The sequence below is a fragment of the Calypte anna genome, chromosome Z, assembly GCF_003957555.1.
Source record: "Calypte anna isolate BGI_N300 chromosome Z, bCalAnn1_v1.p, whole genome shotgun sequence".
Taxonomy (NCBI): domain Eukaryota; kingdom Metazoa; phylum Chordata; class Aves; order Apodiformes; family Trochilidae; genus Calypte; species Calypte anna.
Genome location: NC_044274.1, coordinates 47,814,749 through 47,842,116, shown reverse-complemented (window position 1 = coordinate 47,842,116; position 27,368 = coordinate 47,814,749). Strand labels below are relative to the sequence as shown.

General features: G+C 38.8%; 1 protein-coding gene across 2 annotated transcripts in view; it reads right to left on the bottom strand.

Annotated features, from left to right (window-relative positions):
- The window catches only part of MRPS27 (mitochondrial ribosomal protein S27), a 45,664-nt gene that overhangs the window by 10,397 nt on the left and 7,899 nt on the right, over positions 1 to 27,368 (bottom strand). For both annotated transcript variants that reach the window (XM_030467672.1, XM_030467673.1), the window contains 5 exons: positions 27,068 to 27,123; positions 4,955 to 5,069; positions 4,382 to 4,460; positions 3,025 to 3,140; positions 674 to 776 (listed from right to left, as the gene is read on the bottom strand). In XM_030467672.1, coding sequence (XP_030323532.1) covers positions 674 to 776; positions 3,025 to 3,140; positions 4,382 to 4,460; positions 4,955 to 5,069; positions 27,068 to 27,123 — 469 coding nt within the window. The remainder of the gene's footprint in view (positions 1 to 673; positions 777 to 3,024; positions 3,141 to 4,381; positions 4,461 to 4,954; positions 5,070 to 27,067; positions 27,124 to 27,368) is intronic.

Sequence of the window (27,368 nt, the reverse complement as noted above, 5' to 3'; positions counted from 1 at the left end):
AGAGACAAGCAAAAGCTATCTGCATTGCCATTAGTCTAAAGGTTATGGAGAAAATTCAATAATTACTTACCTCATTCTTCTTCCCTCCCATTCTGGATATACTCTGATCTAACTGCTCTTTAATAATACAGCTCATCTCTAGCAACAAAAGTTGCTTAACAGATACAGGAGAGAGGCACTGCTACCAGCTGTTCACAACAGAAATATCAACCTTACAGGAGTAGCAAATGTTCTAAACATTTGTTTTCCAGACTGTGCCCTCTGAAATTTGTGAGGCTAAGGATTATTCTAAGAAGTTCAATAACTATAAAAAGAGTCAACTGTCCATAACTTTAAAGTTACGTTGTGGAACCTGGTACTTTTGTGTTTTTTTGAAAAATTGTTGGTCCACAATCAAGCCAACCCTACTGTTCTTTAAGAACATCTTTCAGCAGCCAATCCAAACTTGATGGAGGTTCTGAAGTTTGTCTGATAAAGGTCATACCACTCACATTAGTTACACCCTCTAGTGCTATAAAACAGATTCAGTTTTAACTCTGAAATTGTTCCTTCTTGTATTTCTGACCTTTTTTTCCTTAGCCTTTTTCTTGATTTTATTTTAAAATATATACCTATTTCATTTAGCCATTGAAGACAAGAGCAAAGATAAGGCTGTGAGGGAGGTAAAACTTACCAAGGAATGCATAGCCATACAACTGGGAGCTAAACCCCACAGTGTTTGCCAGCTTTAGACCCGTAAGCACTAGTGATGCTCCAAGATTTCTCTCCTCTTCCCACTGCAAATAATGTAAATTAAGTAAGCATCCCCTGACAAACATAAAATGTCAGCAGACAACACACATGGCTTTCATCAAATGTAAAGAAAATAAAAGTGAAGTAAAAAAAAATCATTAAACATGTCTAATGTTAAGGGTGACACTATGCATACCCTGAGGGACAGTACATGCTATGGTGAGGAACACCTCTCTTTCCAGAAGACAGAGTATAAATGGTTGAGATTCTGCATGGAAATCAATCCATGCATTTGCCACAGGACAGAAGGTTACACTGATTTACACTGCTCAAGCTCTCTCTGTCCTGTATGGCCTACCACTAACTTCAGCCTAAAACTGCTGAACCCAAAATTGTATGGCACTAGAGCAGCCATTGCATTTAAGTATGTCCTAAGACACATGCTCCCCTATCCCTTGCTAGAACTAGAAAAAGCTGAGAGAAGAATATGCTTCTGATGGTTGCTCTGAGTCCAAAATCTGAACTGTGAAAGGAACATATGCAATGCTTGTAAACCCTGGATTAAAATTACAGCTGTCTCTCCAGCTAGAGAAAAGTATCAGTTGTCTTAGCTAGACCACCAGTGATGGCTAAGGAAGGGCACCTAATCAGCAAGTACATTAAAACCACAAGTGCAGTGTAAATTTTGTTCTCTTATGGGATAGTACAGTACATTTTTCAAGACAAGAGAAGTACCAACATCAAGGACAAGTGCCTCTTTACTGCAAGAACTTAACATTAACACTTTTGCAGTGGATTGCAGCAGCGGTCAAGGAAGAAACTCTGGTGAGAGCTAAGATCAGTCAGGCTCTCAGTGGTGTTTACAACAGCAGAAAAATGGAAGCTTTTTATCACCACTGCTACGCACACTAAGGGCAATCAGATTTCCCAAGATTCATCTCTCAAAAGTTAAAAAGCCATCTGTCAGGCTGTTGGACTCTAAGCTATGGTGAAGGCTCTGTCTGCAACAGAACACTGTCTGACCTGTCTCACAACTTGAAAAAAAGGGAATGGGATTTTCAGAAGTAGCTGAGCATAACTTGTAACTCCATCTACCCTCAGTTCTTAAACACAGAATACTGGTACTGAGCATTATGTATGGTGTATACATATGCACTCTGTATGATGTATACATATAAAAATAGAGCTTATTTCCATCTTTGGATATCTTTATTTCAAAATGTGTATTGAGTAAGTCACAGGTATATGAAATATGCTTGTTGTATGTGTGTTGTATGTCCACACCACCTTTGTTTGCACATTCAGCTTTCATGAAATGCTATACGCATTGACAAGTGATTGTCTTTGCATTGAGGATACACAAACATGGACAAACGCAACGGAAAATGAGATTTTGCTTCCAAGTAATCAAGAATACTTGACTTCTGAGGAATGAAGGAAAAGACAAGAGGGTAAATGCGTATCTGCTTTCTACAGTGAAAACTGAACTGTAAACTGAAGTAGCAACCCAATTGAGTAAAACCTTAAGGCACTGGTAATAAGCATTCTGGGACATGTCTCATGTTTGACAAACGGAGGCTTCAAGCATTTTCCTTATGGATGGCAACAAGCCACTGAAGGGTTGTGCAAAAGAAAAGCAGCTGCTTGAAGTGATGGACATGGTGTAGCCCTTTGCTGATACCTGAGTCCCTTCTGCGAAGGCACAGTAAGTCCAGGTCCAAAAGCCTGAACTGTTATGTTGGTCTTAGGCAAGTGATATGTAAATAACATACCCCTAATGCTTGGAGAATGGAGAAATGTAGCTAATTCCATTGAAAAATAAATATATAATAGAAAAAATACACCCAAAGCTAAATGGGATGGTAACTTTCCTAGTGAAAATACTTTATAATTCTCCAACATCATCATTACCAAGCTATAATGGGTAAGCAATACTCAACCTAAAAGGGTCCTACAATAGGTGACAGGGTTTTTTGTGTTAACCGGTAGAGCCCTGCTTGAAATGAACTGAAAATGCCATTTCATAAGCTTCCAATGGACTCACACTACCTCTGAGAATCCCAATACATCATCTCTTTCAGAGAAAGAAGCAAATGAGGCGTTAAGTTGTTTGACAGGTTTCATATTTTGTTGTTTCTTTTTTGTCTTTCTTCTGTAAGTGTAAAAATAATTGAAAAAAAATAATTTCCCAGGTAAACTTACGGGAAATAAAATATATTCAAGACTAAATGCCCAAAAGACTGCAGCACAACATGGAGACTTCATGTACCATTTTGAGTGTAGTAGGCTTACCGTATGTTCAGACTTGGCTGCCAGGTACTGGTATAAAACATAGAGAGAAAGAAGCTGTGTTGATAATTCATCAAAACTTTCTTGCAGCATGATCTCTGTTACTACTGACAGAGCATCTATGGAGGAAAAAAATAAGTGATGAGCAAGTGCAAATTTACACAGCTCCCACTCATGTTCACTGGTACTATATAGCCCTAGTGTATTCTGAAGCACTTAGGAGAAAATTAAGTATGTCTTAGGATCAGTAATGAAGAATTAGTCTTACTCACTTATTCAAACTTGCTGTGATAATGTATTGAGTTGAAGAATGGGTTGAATAGCACAAAGCCACAGCTAAAGAGCTTTCCAAATTCATCTTAGCTCTACAGACTTCAATTTGCTCAGTCTTTTAATCATTAACACTTTTTTAAAAAGCTCTAAAAATTATTTCCTTGGCCTTCTATTTAGACTACAAACAGAAGAAGACTGGCTTAAATCACTACCCTTAAGGTGACAGAAGTGTACAACAGAGCCAAAATGTTGTCACCAATCACCCACAGCACTCCATGTATTCAGCAAACAGTGCTCCAGAGGAGCTCCACGGGGAGTTCCTGTGACACTCCCTGTCAGGAAGGACAGTCTGTGGAACAAAAGCCCTTTAGCCTGTCACAGGAAAGAAATATGGATGCAATAAGGAGGAATTCACAGATAGAAGGGTCTCAAAAAAAAAAAAAAGTATTAATTTGCCATTTAGCAAAACCTTTATGATAAAACCTGGAAATACGATAAAGTCCTGGAACCTCTATTGTCCCTTTCCATTATTTGTTGAAGCTTATGCAAAGAAAAGCTCACTGCACGTATGCAGTACCAGAAGAGAAATGAAAATCTCAAATATTCGGCACCAAACATGAGATGATCATTCACTTCAACACCTGAAAAGTTAATAGTGAATGACAAGAGCATCACCATAGCTGGCCCTCTTCAGTGACAGACAGAAAGTCTAGACAAACAGTTTAGATCTGTAGCTTCCTGAATAGCTAAACATCAGTAAGATAAACTCTTAAGAACTTGCATTCCAATTCTTTAAACACTCGAATTGTCACTAGTAATGTTGTTAGCATATAACTCAGACTTGTAAAAACTTGTTGGTTTACACTTGGAATTGGATTAATTACAGTAGAAACTGTGAATGGCATATGTTGCAAAATAATATACTGGAAAAAAAACCCACAGAAATGAGATATAAAATGCAGAAAATTAGTTTAAAGGACTAAAAATCTGCATTCAGAAAAAATATAGTTATATATTTTTAATTAAAAGGGTCTACAGATATAAGAACATACAATCAAGGATGCAGAATTGGTAAAGATTTTATTACCTTCATATTTCTTCTGCTCTATAAAACAATCCAACAAAATATTGAATGTAAAATTATCTGGGAAAATTCCATACTGAACCTGAAGAGAAGAAGGGGAAAAAAATCAGCATTAAAACCTACTGTTCAAATCTTCCCAAGCATAGCACGGCAGGTATTTGACAGATCATAACCATGCCACTGTACACTGCTGCAATGACAGTCAAGCAACAAAAGGAGATTAGCACAGCTGCTGTGATGTAGGCCTTCTAAACTTTAATGTACTGGATTTGGTTTTGCATTTTTTTTGACCCTTTGGGACCATGAAACACATTGCCTATCAGGTTTTTATGCGTTTCCAGAATCTAGCATGTTTTGGAGACCAGCAGTGCTTAAAAACAAAAAGTTTCCAAAGGCAGGAATAAAAGCTGCAAAGTGCTTTAGATAAAATTCAGTTGGTTTTTTTTTTTTAACAAAGACATATGTATTCTATGACACTATGAACTTAGAACCATAGTGTATAGAACCCGGCAACGGTAGGCATTCCAGGTAAGTCTCAAAAAGATATATTGATGTTTTTTTCCTGCAAAAACTTACCTTGTTTTTTAATGTGTATAGAGCTTTGTCTTGTGCACCGTATTTTAAGCACTGTCTGATCCAGCTGTGGATGGTCCAGTCTCTCAAGTACCAGCCATTTGGACTATGACGAAACCTAAAGGAGGACAAACAATCCAAGTGACAATTTGACTCCTTGTTATCACAGAAGCAAGTATTGTAAAAAACATTCTGAGTTTCAGAATCCCTGTCTTTCATGATCTCAAATACAAATCTATCTGTATTTGACCTTTCAGTCAGACTCCAAAGAGCTTTAGCTAGCACTTTCAAGTAAGAGAAACAAAACAGATACACTTCAATGGTGTGTACAAAGAGAGAGAACCTGACTATTGCACCAATGTGTGACATTTTAACCTTCTCGCTTTCCAGAAGGCCTGCTACTTTTTTCTTTGAAAAGATGACTACTATAAAATAATAGTTTCATATATTTATGAAGGCCAACTGAGATTGCTATAAACACTACGGTACTTTTTCACTTTGTCTTTCTGACTGTGCAACATTGCACTGTTGCTGGTCTTGTCCAAGAGCAACACTGCTCCATGACTGATGATATCAGCAAGTGTTAGAATTACATCAAAACACAGGTGGTTCTGAACCCTGGGAACTTGCATAATCTGGTGCCTCCCACCCTTGCTAACTCATGCTTTGCACCTTAGCACAAGCGACCCCTGGGCTGCTGCATGATTCATTTGTGTTTAGAAGTTATTCAGTGATGTATGCCTAATGCAAGGCAAAACTCTGTTGGAGAGCCCTCCCCTGCCTTGTTCCTCAAAGATGTTTTTTTAACCTGTTCTGAGGTTACACCATGGCTTCAGAAGTCTTCCCAGGCAACATGCTCCAGTGCACAGTGAATTTTTAAAATTAAAGTATTTTCAAGTTCATTTTCAAGTTCAAGTTTCTCTTTCATTTCATCCTTACTCAGACATAATACACTTTTCTCTGTATTTGGTGGTGACAGAAAGCATATGGAGCTCTACCTTTGGCAAAGACTCAAGAAACAATTAAGAGTAGAAGAAGCTGCTTTCTTGGTCCTGGGCAGAATTTCACACCCCAGTATGAAATTCAAATTGTATGTATGAAAAATGGGCTCAGTGCACTGCACAGAAGTGACTGCCACTTCCTGTACAAAATGCTAAAGATTGAGCTGAGCTCATGTGCAGATGCTTGGAGCCTCAAGCCAAGATGCAGCACCATTTAGAGGCAGGGCTGGCTCTTCCATCTGAGTGAGCATGCTTTCCAGAACATTTATCAGATTAATGTGGCCACCAACTCCCTTTCCCCCTCAGTGAACCTCTGCATATTGCATCCCACAGCTGACGGCTACAGACCAAATGACCAAGCTTGGAAAAGTACTGCAGCCTAAAGAGCCTTCCAAATGCATAAGACATCTGTGCCAAAAGCAGAGCTAAACAACTACACACAGTCTAAATATACAGTTTTGTAAGTGGCATACAAAATCTTCCCATTAAAACAGACTTTAACATAAGAAGAAAATCATGCTTTGAATATAAATTACAAACATCTAATTGCTTTCCACTTTCTTCCCTCTAGAGCTGAACTATTCGGAACAGCAAGAAGATATATTTGCTTTCATTAAAGTCTTGTTACAATAAAGCTTCCAGGAAGCATCAATTACAAGCATTAGGACTTAATCATATTTTGATGAAACACTTTCCTAATTGCTATAGACTGTTTCACCAGCTAAATAAGACAGGTCAGAGTGCAACACCAGCACCCAGAAACAAAGCTGCCACCATCTTTTAAAGCTGCTTCAGTAAACAGTTAATATCATTTATTTCACATGTGGAAATGAACAGACTTATAAAAACAAGACATGCTCTCAAAGACTTAGACCTTTCTTTTAGTACAATCTTTGACATCCTTTCTATTAATGACTTACACAGAGAGAAAGTGAACCTTAAAAAGAACAAAACCCAAAACCAACAAAAAACATACAAAAAAACCCCCACAAAACACCAACCCACAGGTGTTAATGGGTTTGATTGTTCACCTTTTTGCAGAACTACTTATTCTCTCGAGTACACCACAGTGAGAGAGACAAGCACTCCAACACATCCTGCGTCTTAGGAATCCTACAGCCTACTGTAATGCTGAAGTATTCTATATTCCAAAATCAAAAGGTGCTTAAATAGCAAAATGTCTAACTGGGCTACGATGAGGTCCAGGAACAGGACAAAACTGATCTTCTAGCAGCACAATTTTCTCAAATTGATATGAATAAAATTTGGATGTATGTTATAAAAACTCTTTAAAATCTCTGCATGAGATTTGTAGGGCTGGGACTGATCTGTGTGGGTAAGAACAACCATACGATCTGTCAGATACAATTACTGTATGTTACTATTAAGTTCTTTATGGTCAGACCAGGCTTCCACTGTGCTAGGTACTCAAAAAATAGAAAGTGAACAGTTTATCAGCCAAAGATTAATTCTACTAACTAATTACAAAACAGTTGCCTTGGAATGAAGTGCGTGGACTGGTGCCAAATTTCTTCTGTTTCCCTATCAACAATAATGCAATAGATTGTACACAAACCCCCAAGATTACACAACTCTACAAATGCATGATGTGATAGAACAAGAATTGGAAGTGAAAAGGAAACAAGTATGCTGCAATCTTTAATTGCTTTTGATCCATATAGTGCCAAGATGAGTTCTGCCTCTATTCTCCCAGTTGATAAGACAACAAAGCATATGTTTTTACATCTCACCTAGACATACTACCCAATAATGGCAGACATTTTTACTTGACAGGGAGTCAGGGAAGAGAGGATATTGCTGGTCATTCTGTAAAGCATTAATTTCTTCCTCCTTCTCTTTATCCACACAACAGGATATAATTATGCAAGGCAATATGTTAATGGACAGACGAAAAGACAGAAGGAAGCTAAAACTACAGAAAGCAGAGGATTCAGAGTGAGTTAAATAAAGGAAGCCTCTAGCAATTGCTGTGTGTTTAATAGAAAGACTTGGAGGTTATCTTGCAGATGTCTGCTATTGGAACTTATATTTCTGAGAATAAAAACCTAAGCAGCACAAGATTTTTATAATGCAATCAGAATAGGTAAGGAAAAGCATCCTTCGTATTAGGGGAGCTCCCTGTTGGTACATTTTAATTTTAATGGTTATAGAATCAATATGGTCATCCGTCCAGTCATTGAACTGAGAACATCTGTCCTTATGCAGAACATGAGAAGGAATATCTATAAGACAAGGAGTTTCTGCAGTATCAAGGTCATTGTGAATCTGACAGAACACAGTACTGAACACAGTATTAGAACTCTACTTACTTTGGAAAACTGTTAAAATTATGGAGTCCAGAAACCTGAATTTCATTAAACCATTGCTTTGTACTTGCAAAATCATTCTAACTTGGAAGAGATTCAGTGACTGTACAGCTTCAGTACAAGGCAACTAGAACATTTTTAGCCAAGTAAGTGCACACTCTGTCTTGCACACAAACTGCCAAGCACATTGGGGTAAAAATGCATTTTCAGTTAACTAATTTCTTGCAAAAGGGCCTATTGCTCACTATTTACAATTGTGCTTAAGTTCTCATGCTGTGTTAGAGAAAAATGTTGTGTTATCGGATGTATTAGGGGGAATCATCTGCTAATACAGTAAGCATGAGCCACTTCTGTTGGTGCTCTCCCACACTACAGAAAAGCTGAGTTGCTTCCTTCCTCTCTTCCTTTCTTTTAAATGGTCTTAACAATTTGTTTGGTGCCATCAAGTGGTGATGCACTCTACTGCTGCTTTCACATACCTTGTATTGTTAAAGGGAAGTAACAGAGCAAACCTGAGAACACAAAGAAGTGCCAGTCTGCCGGACTGCATTCTTTCCCCCAGGACTGGTATAGGAGAGTTCATTGCTCTGGGAACAGTTACAAATGAGGAAAATCGTGAAGGAACATTTGCTGGGCTGCAGATCAGCAAGTGCTGCAGAAATAATACAGTGACAGAAACACCTCTGTTGCATAGAAGGAAAGACAGCTCAATTGCATGTTACAATTCTTTGTTAAGCTGATCAGAAGCTGCCATTTTACACCCCGTGGCTTTCTTAAGGGTCGATCCCATTCCTGGTAGTGTCAGAGATTATCTTTGTGTAACACACTATTTTTTTTATTTTTCCCCCATCTGTGAAACAGGAGGAGTGCCCTTCCTTTCTGCAACTTTGATCAGCTGAGAAATAGCAGTATCTATACCTCCAGTGCACAGAACTGTATGATCTCTTAGGCCCTCTGATTTCTTCAAGCCTTTGTAAATTTCACCTGTGTTTTGCCTTCCTAATTTTGCATTATGATACACAAAACAACTACAGTGTTATTCTCTGTACTTGCTTCAAAATTCCTGTACAACCTTCTGCCACAGTGAAAAAATCAACAACAAAAGGACACTGAATAATCTCCAGTCTTTCATTATTTCTAGTATATATCATCTACATGTGTTATTGTGCTTTCATTAGAGTTCAAACTGAAAAGGTTTTATGTGACATTAGTTTCCTTGTAGGGTCTTAGTTTAGGAAGGAACCTACCTAGGGGTAGTCACTGTAACAAATTTCTTCCACCTATACTTCAGATCTCTCTTACTTTTTTTTGAAACAGACGAATATGGGTTTTCATGTTCATTTGCTTCAATCAAGAGGGGAGAGTGTCAAATTTCTTCTCATCCACTTAAAATGCTAGAAATTCCTGAAGCAAAATAAGGAGACTTAAAATGAATAAATATTGTAAGAAATGTTTCTGTGAGGCAGGAAGAAGCTCTCTAAATGGCATATATCCAAAGCCACTACACAAGTCACACAGAGCTGTGAAGCTCCTTGGCAATGCTATGTTTTTTCAGTCCCAGGCACATTTTTAAGCTACAGTGCATAATGATCAAATGGATTCCAGGCAGGCTTAACTTGGAAACTGGAAAGCTAAAAAAACATCATCCAAAACTCCCCCTTTGTAATTTCAAGACACAGGCCTTGAGAAAAATTATCTGCATTTTAAGTGGACCCAGAGGCACTGCTCGTATGTCAGTGTCAAAGGCAACAGCCCTGAAAAAACCTTTGTTGATTGAAATTTCCTTTTAAACATGAACAAAACTCTATTTTTACATCTATTCTTTTTCTTCATCTTAGCCTACACCTTTCTTTGTATGCATCCTTTCAAAAATTTCACATATAAACCTATCAGTCCTGTAAGAAATACCTCATGCATTAACTGCCTACACTCAAGCAAACACAGAAGGAACACTTTCCTTTTGTGTTGAAATAAAAAAACTCAAATAGCATACATAGTATAATAAATCAATTACCAAAACCAGTAACAGGACAGGTTTAAAGAATTAGACAAGTCAAGTAGTAACAGAGTCTGATGATGAGGTGGAGTTGTTCTTACTCAAGAAGAGAAGTGGTTTGAGGATTCCCTGAGGAAAAGCCCACATTAGCCCTTATTATGTTTTAATTTTTATTGACTTTCCCTAATCTTAGACTTTAAACTAATTTAGACCTTGACTGCTTTGACATAAAATGAGTTCTACTAAATTAGGCTTGCTCCACCTTCATTTGAATACATATTCCTTGCACAGCATCTTTTCTTCAGAAGCTGTATGGAGCTCTATCACCACTGGTGAATGCAGCCTCAATGATCAGTTTATGGATCATCCGATCAGATCAATGACCAGAGATACAGAGAAACTACTGAACAGAAGCAGTCAAACAACAAGGATAAACAGTAGACTTAAATAATACTTCTAGTGTCAGGTCTTTTTTTCCAGTTATAACACATTCATCTTCCATTTCTGCTCACCCAGTGTTACAGGTTTACCTTTTTCTTAACTTACACTTGGAAAAAAAGATCAGATCTAGGAAATAAGGTATTTTGGGTCAAAGTGCATACATTCATTTAGAAAGTCTAGAGATGTCAACCTGGTAACCACGCTCTTCTAACAACTGAAGGGGCAAAATTCACCATTCAGTAGTGGCTGGCACATCCAGCAATCAACCATATAGTGGCTAGGATCTAGCTAATCTTTTGATGACCAAGCTACTCTGACAGACAGTTAAAGTTAATTTGAAAATGACAAGCTGAATATCTGATACAACAAGCATTTCTGCCAATTTCTGTCAATTTCTTGTATCAGTAAATATTGTTCTTTTTGATGGATTTGAGTCACTTCCATGAGCAAAACAAGCAGAACAGCCTTACAACACTAAAAAGAAAAAGTACCCTTATCAAATATCCTAGATAAATGTTATAAATTTCAAAGCAACATATGAATGGAGAAGCCATTTACATAACCACAAAAGAAATGCTGTGCTTATACACAAATGGATGTAAGAACCACCACAAAATAAGCAGCACCAGAAACAGATTCAGAGCCTACAGCAAGGGTTGAAGTAATTTATTTGGATTCCTGGCTCTGCAAATTACCTGAATTATTTATCGGTACTTCCATCCAAAGGCAGTGAACATAACAGAACCGGAGCAGAGAAGCCCTACCAACCTCCTGCCATCAGGCTTCACCAGGCAACCTTCAACCCCTCTGGAATCATATATAAAGCACTGAGAGGAGGAATCCTTCAGATGATTCCATCAACTTAAGTATGCCACAAGTTTGCTTTGAATATCTCTAACCTTTATACTAATTAGTTCATAACCAGACTGAAAAAGTAAGGCCCAGGCAATACAACACACTGCTTCTCAGAACACATTTTGTCCCTGAGAAAATTCTTCCAGGCTGTTAAATGTGCTCCCTAAAAAGCTGCACTAGCCATGTAGATTCAAAACACTCCAGAACTATACACTCCCTGGCAGGACACCAATGGAAATTCATATCTTGAAACAATATGAGTCAGGCTTTTTCAACTTGGCTAAGGGTGTTCTGTGTGTCTTAACCTTTCACAACAGTTGCATCCCTAGTCTAGCTAGAAATTAAAGTTAACATTTAAAAACAGTATCAATGTAGTACTAAGAATAGTATTTAAAACATTGCAAGTTACAGGGAAGGCCACCAGCTAGCTTACTAAAGCTAAAATTGGCCATGTGCAGATTACCAGTGTAACTGATAGGAAAAAAAAAATTGTGATGGTACAAATATTGCTACTGAAAAAGATGGTGGTGCCTGGCTTAGTCTTATGCAGAAAATAAAACTGGTTCACATCACTGACATTCAGAAGTTTTATTTCAAATGTGAAATGTGATACAAGCAACCCCCCTTTTTGGCTTTCTTCCTTTATAGTCAAGGCAGAAGAATGAGGTGAACAGCATGGGGGATCTGCTCCACTTCTTGTTGCTTAGTGATATATCCCCAATGAAAGAAACTAAATAAACAGACACTTCAGTATAGTATTTCTGTTTTTCTCCTCCTAGAGCCGTGTCTTGTTACTCAGCACCCCTCACCTCTCCCACTACTTTTGGAAAAGGCATGCAGAGAAAAACAGATTTTCTTCTCACACCCATGAAGAATCCATACTACTTCCAGCACAAAGTTGAAATTCACTCAGAGCAAGTTACCAAGAGAAAGGAAAGGTCTTGTCATAAGAATAACACTAAAAAGCCCAACTTTTACTCAAGCTACTAACTGTAAATGACACAGCTCCTAGAATTTATCTCTGCTCAAAATACTTCTAGGTCTAAGATGACATGATTGGTGTTGAAGGTAAATGCCATTAATAATCTAGTGACTGAATACACATTACCACAGGATGAGAGAAACATAGGGAATGATAGGGTGAGCTGTTGCTATAAGATCCTCTCTAGTGCCTTACCTTCTCCCCATGCAATTACAATGCAGACTAATTTAAAACCAGCTGTTTCATTAATTATATCTTTTCCTTGTATCCTAGCATACAAAAACATATGTTTCAGAACATACAACACTGAATTTCTTGCTTTAGGGTGATTTTTTAATCTCAGCAATTTCTAAGTGTGTCAGACTGAAACTTGCTGTATTAAGGTTCAAGAAAGGGTCAGTTCTGCTATCTTTACTCATGTCTCCATTTAACAGAAAGGCTGTAAAAAACTGCCTACATGAGTAAAGTACTGATTCCATTCTTATCATATTACTAGCCCAGCTATGCCTGTCATTACTTCAATTAATTCTCTACCCATCTGAAAGTTGGTACACAAGTTACCTACTTTATTAATTTTTCAAAATGAGAAATGCTTGTGAAACACTGTTTAATTTTTAAATGCTGAAATCACCTTTGTACCTAGTTCACTTTGCAGTGTGAGAAATTCCCTGCTAAAGACTAACAAAAATTAGTTTCTAGCAGAAAGCTAGTTCTCATTAGATGCATACTTAAAGTAACTTTAAAGCCTTCTGGGTACCTAAGAGTACTTTTGTCATGGGTTTTCCTCAACCAGGGCTTTTTGTAAGATTATGTGATTTTAGGGAATAAATTGCTTCACAGCAAGTTAGATGTTTCATTTTTAAAAATAAACAAATAACCTCAGATGCTTTAGAAAATCACCATCACTGTTAGCCACCAACTACTGCAGGTAAGCCACAGCAAAGCCTACATTCCAGTAACCATTAAGCTGGACAGAGAGGCAGCACTGAAGAATTCTGAGAGGTACTCCAAGTTTTATAGTAGTTCATTCAGTGTCACGGGGAATTGAATCAGAGTTAGGATCAATGTTTAGGAGTTACTGAATTCTAGCCCTAAGCTTAAACTACAACAGCACAGCCCTTTCTTAAAGGCCATAATGTCTTAAAAAGGAACACTTCAAGGGTATCCATAAACACTACTGCCAACAAAAGCCAATAATGACATCATTTTAAGAGCAAGAAAAAAGCCCAGCTGGTAACTAGAAAATATATTACAGTATTTCCAAACAGCAATTTATAATGGTGCCCAATATAACACATACATTTAACCCGAGATAAAATAAACATAATTTTGTCAGAAGTCTGATTCACTGAGAGCTGGAGTCTACACTGTAACAATTTTTTACTTACTGTACTCAAATTCTTCATGCTTCACAAAATATCCCTCAGAAATACATAACACACTAGCTGCAAACTAGTGTAACATTACATGCACTGACACAACCCAGGTTTTTTTCCAGTTTGATCACAATTTCATTCCAAGCAATGTATTCCTCTGGTTGAGTATCAAAAGCTGGAATTAGCAAGTGCATGAGAGAAACCTTTTATTCTGCAAAGTTGTTCAGCTTCACACCACACATAAGCAAAACCTAAGCAAAAAAAAGGTGCTGGCAAGAGTGTTGTATGGATCTTGGTGGCTACCTCAACAAAGGGAAGAGCCAAATCTTACATTTGCTGCCAAATACTTCAAAAACTGGATTTGTATTCAGGTTTTACCTTTTCACATTTGTCACCACAGTCCTACAGTTCAAGTTAAGTTAATTTTGACCAACCTGTGCCCTTTTCATTGTTCACTCTTACAACCTGATTTCCTTGTGCATTGCTTTCCCTCAGCCCCTTGTCAGCAAAGGGGAGGCAGAGCTACATGGTAAGCTATCAAGGCAAAGAAGTAAGATTATTAAGGATATTAAGCATAATTTTCAAATTAGAAAGGAAAAAACACCTGATGCTCACCTCTAGCATTAGCCACAGCTACTGTTAAAGAGGGCAACAACCATTTCCCAAAAGTAAGCCATAGGTCCATATCCTGGTCTTAGCTACCCAGAAGTCCACCACGAATCCATATCCATTTTATGTTATGTCTCAATAAGCAACTGCTAGCTGGCATTTTTTTGTTCCTCCAGTGATGCATGTTCCTAAGTAGTTTTAGCAACCCAAACCAAAAATCCTTGAGTCCTTCATGACACATTTTCAGCTGTTGCCTGACCAGAGTTAATTACCCAAACACAGTATTTTGGAAGATAACTTCTAGTTAGTGTATATCATAATGCATCTCACTTCTTCCAAGCTCAGGGGAACAGAAACAGCCTACGTTTCATTGAGTATGATGTTAAGCACACCAACCAGTAAGCAAATCAAGCATAAGTAAGGCAAAATAGACTCAAGCGTTTAGTCAGACATTTTGACATATGTGGGTTCTTACCAGCTTTGTGGCTGTTTTACTCATATTCTCTGCTGTCAGATCTGTTATTTAAACAGAGAACAGTAGGTACCCCACTTTAATTACTGCGCATACTGTAGGACAAATGTTCTTTCATGTAGGTAGGTACAAGCTGCATAGTAAAATGAGGCTGTGCTACTAAAACTGGCAGAGGATATAAAAATTCAAGGGAATATTTTCTAATTCCTCCCCTATTGAGATAGGAATACAGTTATATACAACTATATATTTTTTATATATAGTTACCTATGTTAGTAATTAATATAATTACTACTGGCTTTGCTCCTGGCTGATGAGCATCAGTGCATGATAGAAGGCATGTACACCCTCCACTGTGCCTTGCTGCAGTGGCCTATTCCTTTATTCAGGCTCTGAATCAACACCTACATGCATCCAGTTCTCCAAGGCAGTCTCATTATCAGAGGATTCCACACAAAGAACAAAGAAGACAAAAGAGGGGGAAAACACTGTGCAATCATGTACCATATATGTTTCAGTCTGGCTTTGCTCATGTTATTCCTCCAAAGGATCATGACTTTCAAACCAATACAATAGTATCCTGTGTAAGAACAACTTTCTACTTTATGATTTAACCTGGACACAGCTGCAAAAAGCCGTGATGGCTGCAGGACAGTAACTTCAAGAGAAGACAGTAAAATAAACCCCTCTGCAGAGAAAACAGAATGTACCACTTCTGCTGCAAACACTCCTATGTCATGCTTTCACAAGAGCTTGTCCACCCCCAGTTACAAGCACACACTATCAGTCCGGTTTGTCAGAGCTTTGGCACAGTTATCAGCAAGAGAGGGGGACAAGGTTGTCCATTTTACTCCCAGCTGTCTACTGCCAGAGGCCACTTAGTTTCCTTGTGGATGGATTTAGCCACTGGAGCCCGTCCATCTTGACAAGCTCTGCAATGAAGGAGGGGGTAAAACACTGAGATGCCCATTCATTTTTCAGCAAGAGGAAGAAGGAATGTTTACCAGGACTACATTTACAGCTGAGAAAACAAGAGCTTCTACCAACTGCTCTTTTGTATACCCCTTCAATTTCTACAACAAAGCCAAGAAAGCATTCTTTGTTGGTCCTTTAAATGCTCCCTCAATTAAACTCTAAGTCAAATCCTCACCCAGTCCAAAGAAAAAACATGGTTCCCCCACCTCCCAGGGACCTGCCTCATTCAGCTGAAGACCTCATGTATCACTTGTGCACCTGGATCATTTATTAGACTAAAACACAGAAGCAAGGGCAAGACCGACACTTTCTAGAGATGTGCAGATCAGTGTCCTACAGAATCTGTCAGGGTGGTGAAGATGGGAAACAACTGCTGAGAGCTGCAGCAGTGTTACTGCTGAAATAACCAACTCCACATGTAACAGAACCCTGCAGACTTTCAAACCTATGTAGCAAAGGAGAGACAGAACTGCAGCTGAAAAGCCTGGAGACATTCTCCTTCAGGGCGAGTGGGGGTCACACCTGGATTCTCAGTAAATAGATAAGGGGGATATCATCAGCTGGGGACTTGGGCTAAGCTATCTAAGCTTCCCCTGCCCCATGCTGTCTACATCCCACTCTATACTTCTCCAGAGTTAAAAAAAAAAGGAAATAGCCTACCTAGAAACCAAAGATTTACCAACTAAAGGACAGAAATGAATAGAAAAAGATAAAATGGGAGGCCAGGTGCAGTCACAGGTATCTGAGCACTCTGGCTAAAGTGAACTCGATCAAGAAGAACTGAAAATGCAACAGTACTGATTCCAGCAGACAGTATAGATGTGACCTGGAAAATGCAGTTTTAAAACCAGTTCACAATTAAAGCAGCATTAAACAACAAGAACAAAAAAACCCAAACAAACAAACAAAACAAGCAACCACCAAACACAACCCCCCAAAAAAGCAGGCAACCTGAACAGCCCTTATAGTTTGTTTGGGGGGTTTTGTTTTTTTTTTTTTTACTTCTTCCATTCAGAAATTTCACCTGATTTCTCATTTCTAGAAAACAAATAAAGAGGGTAATAACCCCAGAAATCACCCCAGAGAAACTATTACCTTAGCTTATCAGTACCTCTATTCAACTACAGCAAAGCACTGTTTTGTGGGTCTGCCTGCAATGCAAACTTCTCCCCTTAGAGAGTTGAACACTTTTTCACGGGTACCAATGTGTATGCAGAAATAAGCAGCCTTACAGGTTGAATAAATGTACTGGTTTAATTTCATCTTTCTTCTGCATTAATAATGTTTTTGGACATTTCTAAACAAGATGGAAGTACTTACAAAAACCAAATCATGGAAGTAAATCAATGTAAGCTATTTTTTCAAATTTATTACTATGGCCAAAAATAAATATACAACCTGAAAGATATTCTAGATGTCTCAATAACTGATAGTTGACCCAGTCCTACAGTTGATAGTATGCTCAGTCCTACACATGCATACACATCTGTTTCTGTAAAAAACAGCCAGCTATTTGAAAATTAACATCCCAGATAATTTATAAGCTAAGAAAGATGTGTGCTAAAGCACGTCTCTCAGCTTCCTTTATCGGTAATTTTGATTTTGCTATAACCATTTATAATGGTCTATAATGGTGTTTAACAGAACAAAAGAAGATCAGATCTATACCTGCTGTGCATTATTTCATCCTTTCATCACGGTCATCTTAATGTTCTTTCAGTTTCCAAAGGCCATTACTTTCTGGAGCCTGCATCACGTCTACTACCTGTTACTACATACTATGCAGCAACATGCATCAAAATCCCAGATATTCTCAGAGCACAACTCATATACACTCTACTACATCATATTGCTAGGCTAAATGCTTCAGTGTTACAAAACAAAAAAAAACACAAACATGTAACACTTTTCTTGACTATTAAGCAGTCAAAAAAAAAACTTGTGTAGGCCTTTTTTACATACTCAGTCAGACAGTGTTCATCGTACATACCCTGTGGAACACAGCAAGCTTATACAGAATGGTTCGTATAAAATTAAGACCATATGGATTTTTCCTAGTATACAGTAAAATGAAGGGAAGTTACCACAGAAAACATGTGTGAACCTTGTATTTCATAATGTTGGCTGAGGTAACAGAGGAAAAAAATACTTGAGTGCCTTTGTCCTTCTTTCCATCAGCCTACATTATAAACCAGCTCATGATTTGCCATCATTCAACCAGACTGACACTCTTTTTAATAAAGGTGGTGCATAATGGGAATTCTCATTAAGTGTGTTGTCAGAGGGATGCTTTGGTTCCAGCTCAACTTTCCTGCATCCTGCAAGAACTCATGCTGTTTCCACAGCAGAAAATCACCAGTATCAAGAAACTCCCTGTTACAGGTATTAGCAGCACTCATAGTAGTCTCCTGAAGAAATCTTCAAGTATAGTAAAGAATTAAAAAAACAAAATCATTTTCTATGTATCTTTCCTCTCTAGCTCCTAACTTAAATTTTTCCAGAGTAAAACTGACAAAATGAAAACCATGTCCAAGCTCTAAATATACATCCTGTTCTTAAAAATCCATTTTCAATAAAATATTTGTCCTCATAAACTCATCGTGTACTGCTTGCACAATTCGTCTAGGCCATGAACACACTGATTCACCGCATAGAAAACCATTGCTAATGGCAACAAATCAGCACCACAACTTATCTCATAAATTGCTTCTACTCTCTCATTTATTACTGTCATGGTTTAACACAGAGCCAGCAATTAAACGAATGGCAGATGCTCTCTATTAATCCCCCTCCTTGACAAAGAAAGGAGAGAGTAAGGGAGAGAGCCGTAAAGGTTGGAAACTAAATTACACAGCTTTAATCACAGAGTCACAGAATTGTCACAGTTGGAAAAGACCTCAAAGATCACCGTGTCCATCTGTAAGTATATACCAATATCTGTATTACTCTGCCCACTTGGGCATATCCTGAAGTGCCTCCTCGTCTACATGGTTTTTAATTACTTCCAGGGATGGTGACTCCACCACCTCCCTGGGCAGCCCATTCCAATGCCTGACTGCTCCCTCAGCAAAGAATTTCTTCCTCAGATCTTGTCTAAACCTCTCCTGGTGCAATTTCAGGCCATTTGCCCTAGTTCTATCTCTATTTACTTGAGAGAGGAGGCCAGCACCCACCTCCCTACAACCTCATTTCAGGTAGTTGTAGAGAGCAGTAAGGTCTCCTCTCAGCCTTCTCATCTCCAAACTAAACATTCCCAAATCCCTCAGCCACTCCTCATAGGAATTGTTCTCCAGACCCTTCACCGGCTTGGTTGCCCTTCTCTGGACACACTCCAGCACCTCAGTGTCTCTCTTGTAGTGAGGGGCCCAGAACTGCACTCAAGGTGCAGTCTCACCAGTGCTGAGTACAGGGGCACCATCACCTCCCTCCTCCTGCTGGCCACACTATTCCTGGTACAATCCAGAATGCCCAGGCCACCTGGGCACACTGCTGTCCACCAGTACACTCAGGCCCTTTTCTGCCTGGAAGCTTACTAGCCATCCCTCCCCAAGCCTGAAGTGCTGTATGGGCTTGTTATGAGCAAAATGCAGGACCCATCACTTGGTGTTAAACATTTTATTGGCCATGGATCACTGGTCCAGCCTGCCCAGGTCCCTTTGCAGAGCCTTCCTACTCTCAAGCAGATCAACACTCCCACCCAACTTAAGTGTTTCCTGCAAACTTACTGAGGAAGCACTCAGTTCCCTCCTCTAAATACTGAACATGACCATCCCCACAACTGAGCCCTGGGGAATGCCACTGCTGACCAGCCACCAACTGCATTAACTTCACTGACTACAACCCTCTGGGCCCAGACACGCTGCCAGTTTTTAACCCAATCAAAAGTACACCTGCCTATCCCACGAGCTACCAGCTTCTCTAGGAGAATGCTGTGAAAGAAACACATGAAACAATAGTGATGAAGAATTCAGATTATTAAATATATTCAAATACGCATACACAGCAGTGGTATCATGTTCCTTCACTCTCCCCTGAAAAACATTCATGTCACTACCAAGGCTGCAGGGAAGCCTTGGAAAACTCACAGGCTGGGCTCCTGGAGTCATCAGCAGACAGGAACATATGGACTCAGGAGAGCATGGATCAGGATCAAAGGCAGCCAGATGGAATCCTCCCAGGATGCCAGTCATGGATAAAGAAGAGGAAAAAGGGACTTGACCCTTATGATCCCTCAAATTTATACTGAGTATGGCATGTATGGGATGGAATACTCTGCTCAATTTTGGCCAACTGTTTCCTCCTCTGCTCCTTCCTAAAGGAGAGATGTAGGTGTGACAGTACTCCAGGCAGGGTCTAAGGAGAGCAGAGTAGAGGAGAATTACCTCCCCTTAACCTGTTGGCCTTGCTTCTTTTGACACAGCTGAGGATAAGGCTGCAAGTGCAGATGGCCAGCTCACTCTGAGCTTGTCATCAACCAACACCACCAAATACTTTCTTTCAGGGGTGCTCCAAATATATCCTCAGCCCAAATTGTAGTTCCTCACTATTTTTTTTCTGCTGTTTTGTTCTGTTGAGTTTTTAATTACTATTTGTTTGTTTGTTTGAAAAAAGAACAAATACTTGCACCATGAAGGGATGATTTAGGTTGATGGATACAATAAAAGCAAAGTTACCATTTCCTAAAGAAGGGATCATGGCAATTTTGGATATGGTTGAAAGCCTAATAAAATATCAGTGTTTTATCCTAGTAGCTGCCATCTTCAATTCCATTTAAAGATAAAAGATTGATTATTGTTTAATACCACTTAGAAAAGCTGTAAGAGGGAATTCACCAAAATCACCAATAGCTTTATATGTTTTTTTCTTCTGTTTACAGGGGTTTGGAGCTGCTGCCTGGCTCTGTCTGCCAGTACTGCCTGGGGTTATAATGGAACCTGAAGTCCCTTTTGGAGGGGGCTGGATGGGGTTAATTCTCATATGTAACTCTGCAACTATTCTGCATGTGTTTGACTTTTGAATTCCAAAGCTTTTACAAGGCTTTACTCTGTTGCGGTCATTTGTACTCATATGAACAGCTTACTCTCTCTGTTTTTTGCACCAATTTAACTTTTGTCTAGACTTTCAGAATTTCTAATTTTTTTTTTAATATTTTAAAATAATTATGTTTTAGATCTTGCATTAGCAAGATCTGCCTCCAGACACGCTTTTTGTTGGTGTAGCAATTTAGAAAGCAACCTTTAGAATACCACTGGACATAGAGAAATTGACCTGCAAGGTAAGTAATGAGTAAAATTCTAAGACAAAATTTCCTTTTCTCCTTCAACATATTACCAGGTCAACATTTGACACCTGGTCCTACATACTTAGCACTCATACTGTACCTCAGTCTACTTCCAGTACTAACTACTAGTAGATATAACACTCTGAGCTGCTGGCAAGACAGACAATTCTGCTAATAGCCTTTTCTTCCGAGAATAGTAACAAAGACCTTTCTCCTGGTACTAAATGACAAATCTATCTGCAGGCAGTGCTGGGGCAATACAACACAACATTGATGAGGAGGACTGTAAACACACTCAAGTGACTTGCAGCTGGGGATGTCAAAAAACACACATTTCATATAATCACTTTTTAGTCTTCTGTGCCTGACATCTGTGTTTAGGTAACAGAAGCCTCTGACCGACACCCAAGCATCCTACCAAACATGCTTGAGATTCCTGTCCTGCTGTGAGAAAGATCAAAGCAAAGTGTTTTCCACTACATATGCAAAAAAATCCCTGATATCCAAGAGAAAGCATCCAGTGTGAACACTTCCTCTTAGCAATGACCAAGCTTCACAGTGCCTGCATTCCCCCTTGTGTGACTGCTCTGACTGCTCTCAGTGCTGCTTCAGACAAGCATTATTTTGCTGCTCCCAGTTTGGGAGATAATGAGAATAAAACTCTTTGCATTTCACCTGTGGTTTTGTGGCTGTTCCTGTGTCCTACACCTGTGTCACCTCACACAAGTGTGAACAGAAACAGTTTCTTTCCATTTTCTAAATCTGACTGGCTTTATCTTCCCATCTACTCCACAAATTCTGGGGGAGTGAATGGAGGGGGAAACGCCTAAGGTTGACATAAGCATTCTGTTTGCAGAAGTATCTCTATTTTTTCCCTTGTTTTAAATAGAAAGTTTTTTACAATCCAAACACCCCTTTAGTGCTGACAACATGAAAAAAAGAAAAAGGCTAGCACTGAAGGAAAGCCTTCCAACTTTTTCTGGTTTGATATGCAGTGCCTAGAAAATTCCTTTCTAGTGTCTGCCAAACTTTAAGGAAAGAATATACAAAAAGACATTAAGTATGAAAAAGCAGATGACTGAAAAGACCTGTGCTACAGGAAGGGGTCTTTCTGAATATTTTTCAGTGTTAAATCTTTACTGATGGCTCTCTCTTACTTTACAGCACAGTCACAGCTGGCTGAGCACACCTGCTTGAATGAGATGTGGTTACAGAATTTGCTGAAATTTGACTCTGGGTTCTGATATTCAGTTACTAGCTATTTTCTGCAAATTGATTTCTACAGCTCAGCCTTTGACAAAACCATGGACAGACAAAGAAAACAGAGAAACCACAGAAGAATTACAAAGGGAGGGAAGCACATGTGGCCCCTCTGTGCAAAAATGAGTGCTGGGAGCCAGTGAAGTAATGCAGTAAGACCAGAATGCTTTACACCCCAACAGGACTGCCTTGGGGAGTGACCAACAGTTTCTTCCAGCCAAACCAGCATCACACTCCGGCCACCACAACACAATAGCACAGGTACTTCTGTAATTTACATGCAATTACTCTAACAGTCTAATGAGCCAAATCTCTCTGGTGCTTCCCTTTCTTGTGTCTCCCAATCTGCCATAGAGCAGCCAAAGATTTTCTGCAAATTAACTTATATTGAATGGGTCAGCTGATGTAGGTGTCCAAACTGGTAAACATACCATTCTGCCTATGAAGTGCATTTTTTCTCTCACATGCTGCCATCACTTTATCAATATAGATTCAAATATAAATGCTGCATAAACTTGAGTAATAGTCAGCTATTGCTGATGCATTATTTTGATATATAATTGTTGGGAGTTTTTATCCAAACACTTCTCTGGAGGCAGCAAAAGCCAAGGCCTGATGAATGGAGGAAATCTATGTCAGCTACAGCCTTAGGACAAAGGAAACATCTAGCAGAAAGGATTAAATGAATTGTAGGATTATGTCTAGGTCTGTTCTTTTACCTGTTTGTACTGGGAACAGGTTAATGATATTCATTACATCCTGTAGATTTATATATAGGAACAAAATGTCATATTAGTGAGAATGAATGCCATGCGAAGTGTAGTTTAGGAGTAACTTTTTTTTAATCCATTATGATCATTTATTACAGGCAATACTTTAGAGTAACTGAACACTTTCAAACACTAAACTGCTTGATTGACATTAAAGTATCAAAAATGGAACTGCTAAAAGTTTGCTATTGTCCCATTCTATCAGGGGCCTGGGTAATAGGCCCTGAAATCTCCAGAAATAACTCACTTTCCAAAAAGCTATCATCAGTCTGGAGGTAATGAAAAACCCAGGTATATTGGTCCAAGAATTTGCAGAGCACAGGTACAACCATTTAGGTTTTTACAGACAATGTGTACACTTTTTTTTTTTTTTTTAAACTAAAGGGGCAAGGACTTTAATGCAACTAAAATCCTCCCTCAGAAATCTCAACAAAAAACTTACACAATTGCCCTCAAACACACTGAAAATCTTTGTTGGCATAAAACCTACATCCAGAATCATCAGTTACCTCACCACAAACCCCCTCTCCATTATGCTAATGTTTTCTATCATAATGAAAAAGCTCCCTGACATGAGTAAAGTGGCATCTTCAGCGAGACAGGACAAAGTAAGGCGAAATGCAGGCCTTTGATCTGGCTGAAAACTGCTCTGCATTCTGATTAGAATTTCTGCTCGGATCCTAGGAGATGAAAGGATTTTAAGTCTGACAGCTAATGGAGGGCGGGAGGATATTCAGAAGAGAAAAAAAGAAAGCGATGAAAGCAAATGACATCATGCTTTAAAATGGTCTTTTGCCATCTCATTGCATGTTCCACAATGTAGTGTGTTTGCAGTTTCCTCTCAGCTATTGGAGAGCTCAAGATCCTCAGTGGAAACAATACAGCTGGAGATCCACTGCTTTTATAGGACAGAAATTTGAAACAGGTCTAATGTAATATGTTCATTGCATTTTGGGACCCTAAGTGCATTATGGCAATGGTCCAGAATAACTACTTTTTTAAGCTACATTCTGCCTAAAACACACAAGAAAGTTTACAGTCTATAGAGCTTACAGTTACAATTTCTGGGCACTCCTATTCTTCAGGAAAAGCCCACAGAGCATGCACGGAATGCCATTTACCTCCTAATTCTTCCCACACAGGCACAGTTTGCCCTTTCATACCAGGAAATATCTTCGAATCTTGTAAGGGCCTTGGAACTGACTACCCTTCACCTCAGACTTGCAGAGGAACCCCACACTGGGGAGAGACATTCAAAATCTCCCCCCTTATATTTTACAAAGGTTAAAGGGAAAAACACAGGACTCCAGAAGCACGCTGCTTTTTATGCTCAGGCAAATGCACATAGAGCCAACTTACCATGCCATGTGCTCACAATGGATTTGTACACATTACAATAAAAGGCCTTTCTTTTTTAGAAGCTTACACTTTTACATAAAGAACATAAATAGTGCTTTAAAATGTTTTCATTAAGCCATAAGAGACTTCTTGTCAAAGTCTGTCTTTCTTTCCTCTCTGCCACCTTCTGTATGTCTCATGGTGTCACCACTTCTGCAGAACTTTTTGTGTCACATATCCTCACAGCTGCAAACACGTACCTTTAAAAACATGTCCTTCATGTGAACTCCAGCCTAAATGCAAAATGTAAAGAACAATAGAAGGGGCCTGCAGATACCAACACATCTCCCATTTCCTGAAACTAGCACGCTTTCTTTTGAAAGGGAAGCAGATTAGGGTTTTTACATTTTCACAGGAATTACAAAGCTCTCTACACTGTTTCACTATCTTCATATAAATACATTTTGAGAATAGTTTTATGGATCATATGGAAGTCTCCTGGAAAAATGATGCTTAACATAATCAAAGACTAGACACTTCACAACACAAAACAAAGCAGCAATACTGAGACACGCACAAGAAAAATTCCAACCAAAGAATGTCTGAGAAGCCATGTGACACATCAGCACCTCAGCTCTCTCCACACAGCTACTAAAATCTGTATCAACTACAAGTTATCATAATAGAAGTGTGTATAACTATTTTCTCACCAGCTGCAGCAGAATTCTCAGAGAAAACAGTAAATAACTAAATATTTTTGAACTGCAAATCTCTCTTTAGAATGTGTTTTTAAGAATAAAAAAAACCCTGCATTTTACACTGATGTAGTAGCCAGGCACAGATGAAGTGTGGAGGTTATTTACACAGCAAGATTCCCAGTCTATTCTCTCCATATTACTATGGGATGTTTTCTATGCTTCTCACTTTTTGTCACGATAAACATATCACTTTGACTATATGGATTTTATTAGTATCATTTTGAGATCCAACAATTAAACTACCAGACCTTCTTCTTGATGTCAGGGCATTCAAAGGCTCTTGGTATCCCTTAACATGCAGGGCCCAACTACAACAGAGAGAACTTAAGTCTTTGTGGCTAAGTGTACATTACAATCTTCAAGAATGTTAGCAGAAGGTACTAATGGCACATCTCTCAAACAAAAATAACAGCCTACCTTAAACTGGTTTTACTTTCTCCTGTTTTCATCTGTTGCAGGACAGAAAACTTATTTCTGACCACAGATTCTGACAGTACTCATGAAAAATTGATTAGAAGGAATGAAAGCTCCCACTCTGTGAGAGATTCTTGATCCTCCTCTTATTTTTTCATTACAGGATGTTGCTAGTATTAGCAAACTGGGTTTCCCTTGTTTCTATCTTGAAGCTGTAAGGTGCAGATACTGCCCCAGCAGTACCAGAGAATCATAAAGATTGAAGTGTAATGCAGTTAACACACTTGGAACTATGCACCATCCAGTAAACTTCTCCATTACAGTAACAGTCATTATTACTTATAAATGGCAACGAAACACTATTTACAAAGATACTCTGCCACATACTTGGACAAGATGAGTTAGTGTCTCCATCAGGAAACCTAGCTTTCAAAACACCTGTGCAACCATCAACAAAAGACTGATTTATTTTAGTTATCAGCAATAATTACTGCCTCTTAAAGTCAATATTGTGAATGGACCTGAAATAAACAAGCACTAATCTGATGTTTGCAGAAAATGTACCTAAACAAGCTTCACTCAGCACAGCTGCAGAAAACTCTAACAACCCATTCATGGGGGAACTATGCAGCTTCCCTGAGTAATGTAATGTACTAAGGGAATAAAAACAAAGATTACACTTCATTTAGCCATGCTGACTTGATCACTGCCATAGCATGTCCATTTTCATTTCTATTAATTCAAAGTAAACAAGCTTACTTGAGTCTTACACACATGCAAATCGTTATTGCAGATTTAGTTAAACTATGACTTACAGAACAAAAAGTATCAGAATAAGTAATCAGTAATCGAACATAATTCCTTATAATTTCAGCATCTCTACTGTAAAAGAAAGCTGAAGCTTGTACTATCATAGAATGGCTAGGGTTGGAAGGGACCTTAAATATCATCTAGTTCCAACCCACTTGCACTGGCATGGACACATTAAACTAGATCAGGTTGCTCAACGCCTGCTCAAGATATTAGTTGTTCAAGTGACTCAGACTAACATGTTTGACAGAAGTTGGTACCAAAAATCCAGGAGGGCATCATAACAAGGAAGGAGCTACCAAGAAGGCCTTAGCTGTGAACTATAAGAAACAAATGCAAATATTTAACAAAAGACAATTCAAAGCCAGTAATCCAGAAAAGGGCCAAGTCTTAAAAGGGCAAGAGGTGTTTACTTGTAACTCAAGTTCATGTTGGGGGGAAAGACACTTACTTGTAAAGGTTACTCAGCTTGATCCACTTCCTCTCTTGAAGAAATGTTGTCAAAAACTGATTAAAGAAAAAGAAAACAAAGCTTCAGAGGGAGCACACATGACGCATATTAGAAGAAAAATGCTACTTCAACAAACAAATGACTTTTCATTGGCATGTTTAGGTGTCTGACAGAAGTGGAGGTCTCCCAGGTTTTTGCTTGCTCCTACTCAGGTTTTCCGGACTGCTAAGAATCAGATCTTTTTTAACAAAGATAATAACCCTCACCTCTAAGAACTGCTATGTACCTTGAAAATATGGAA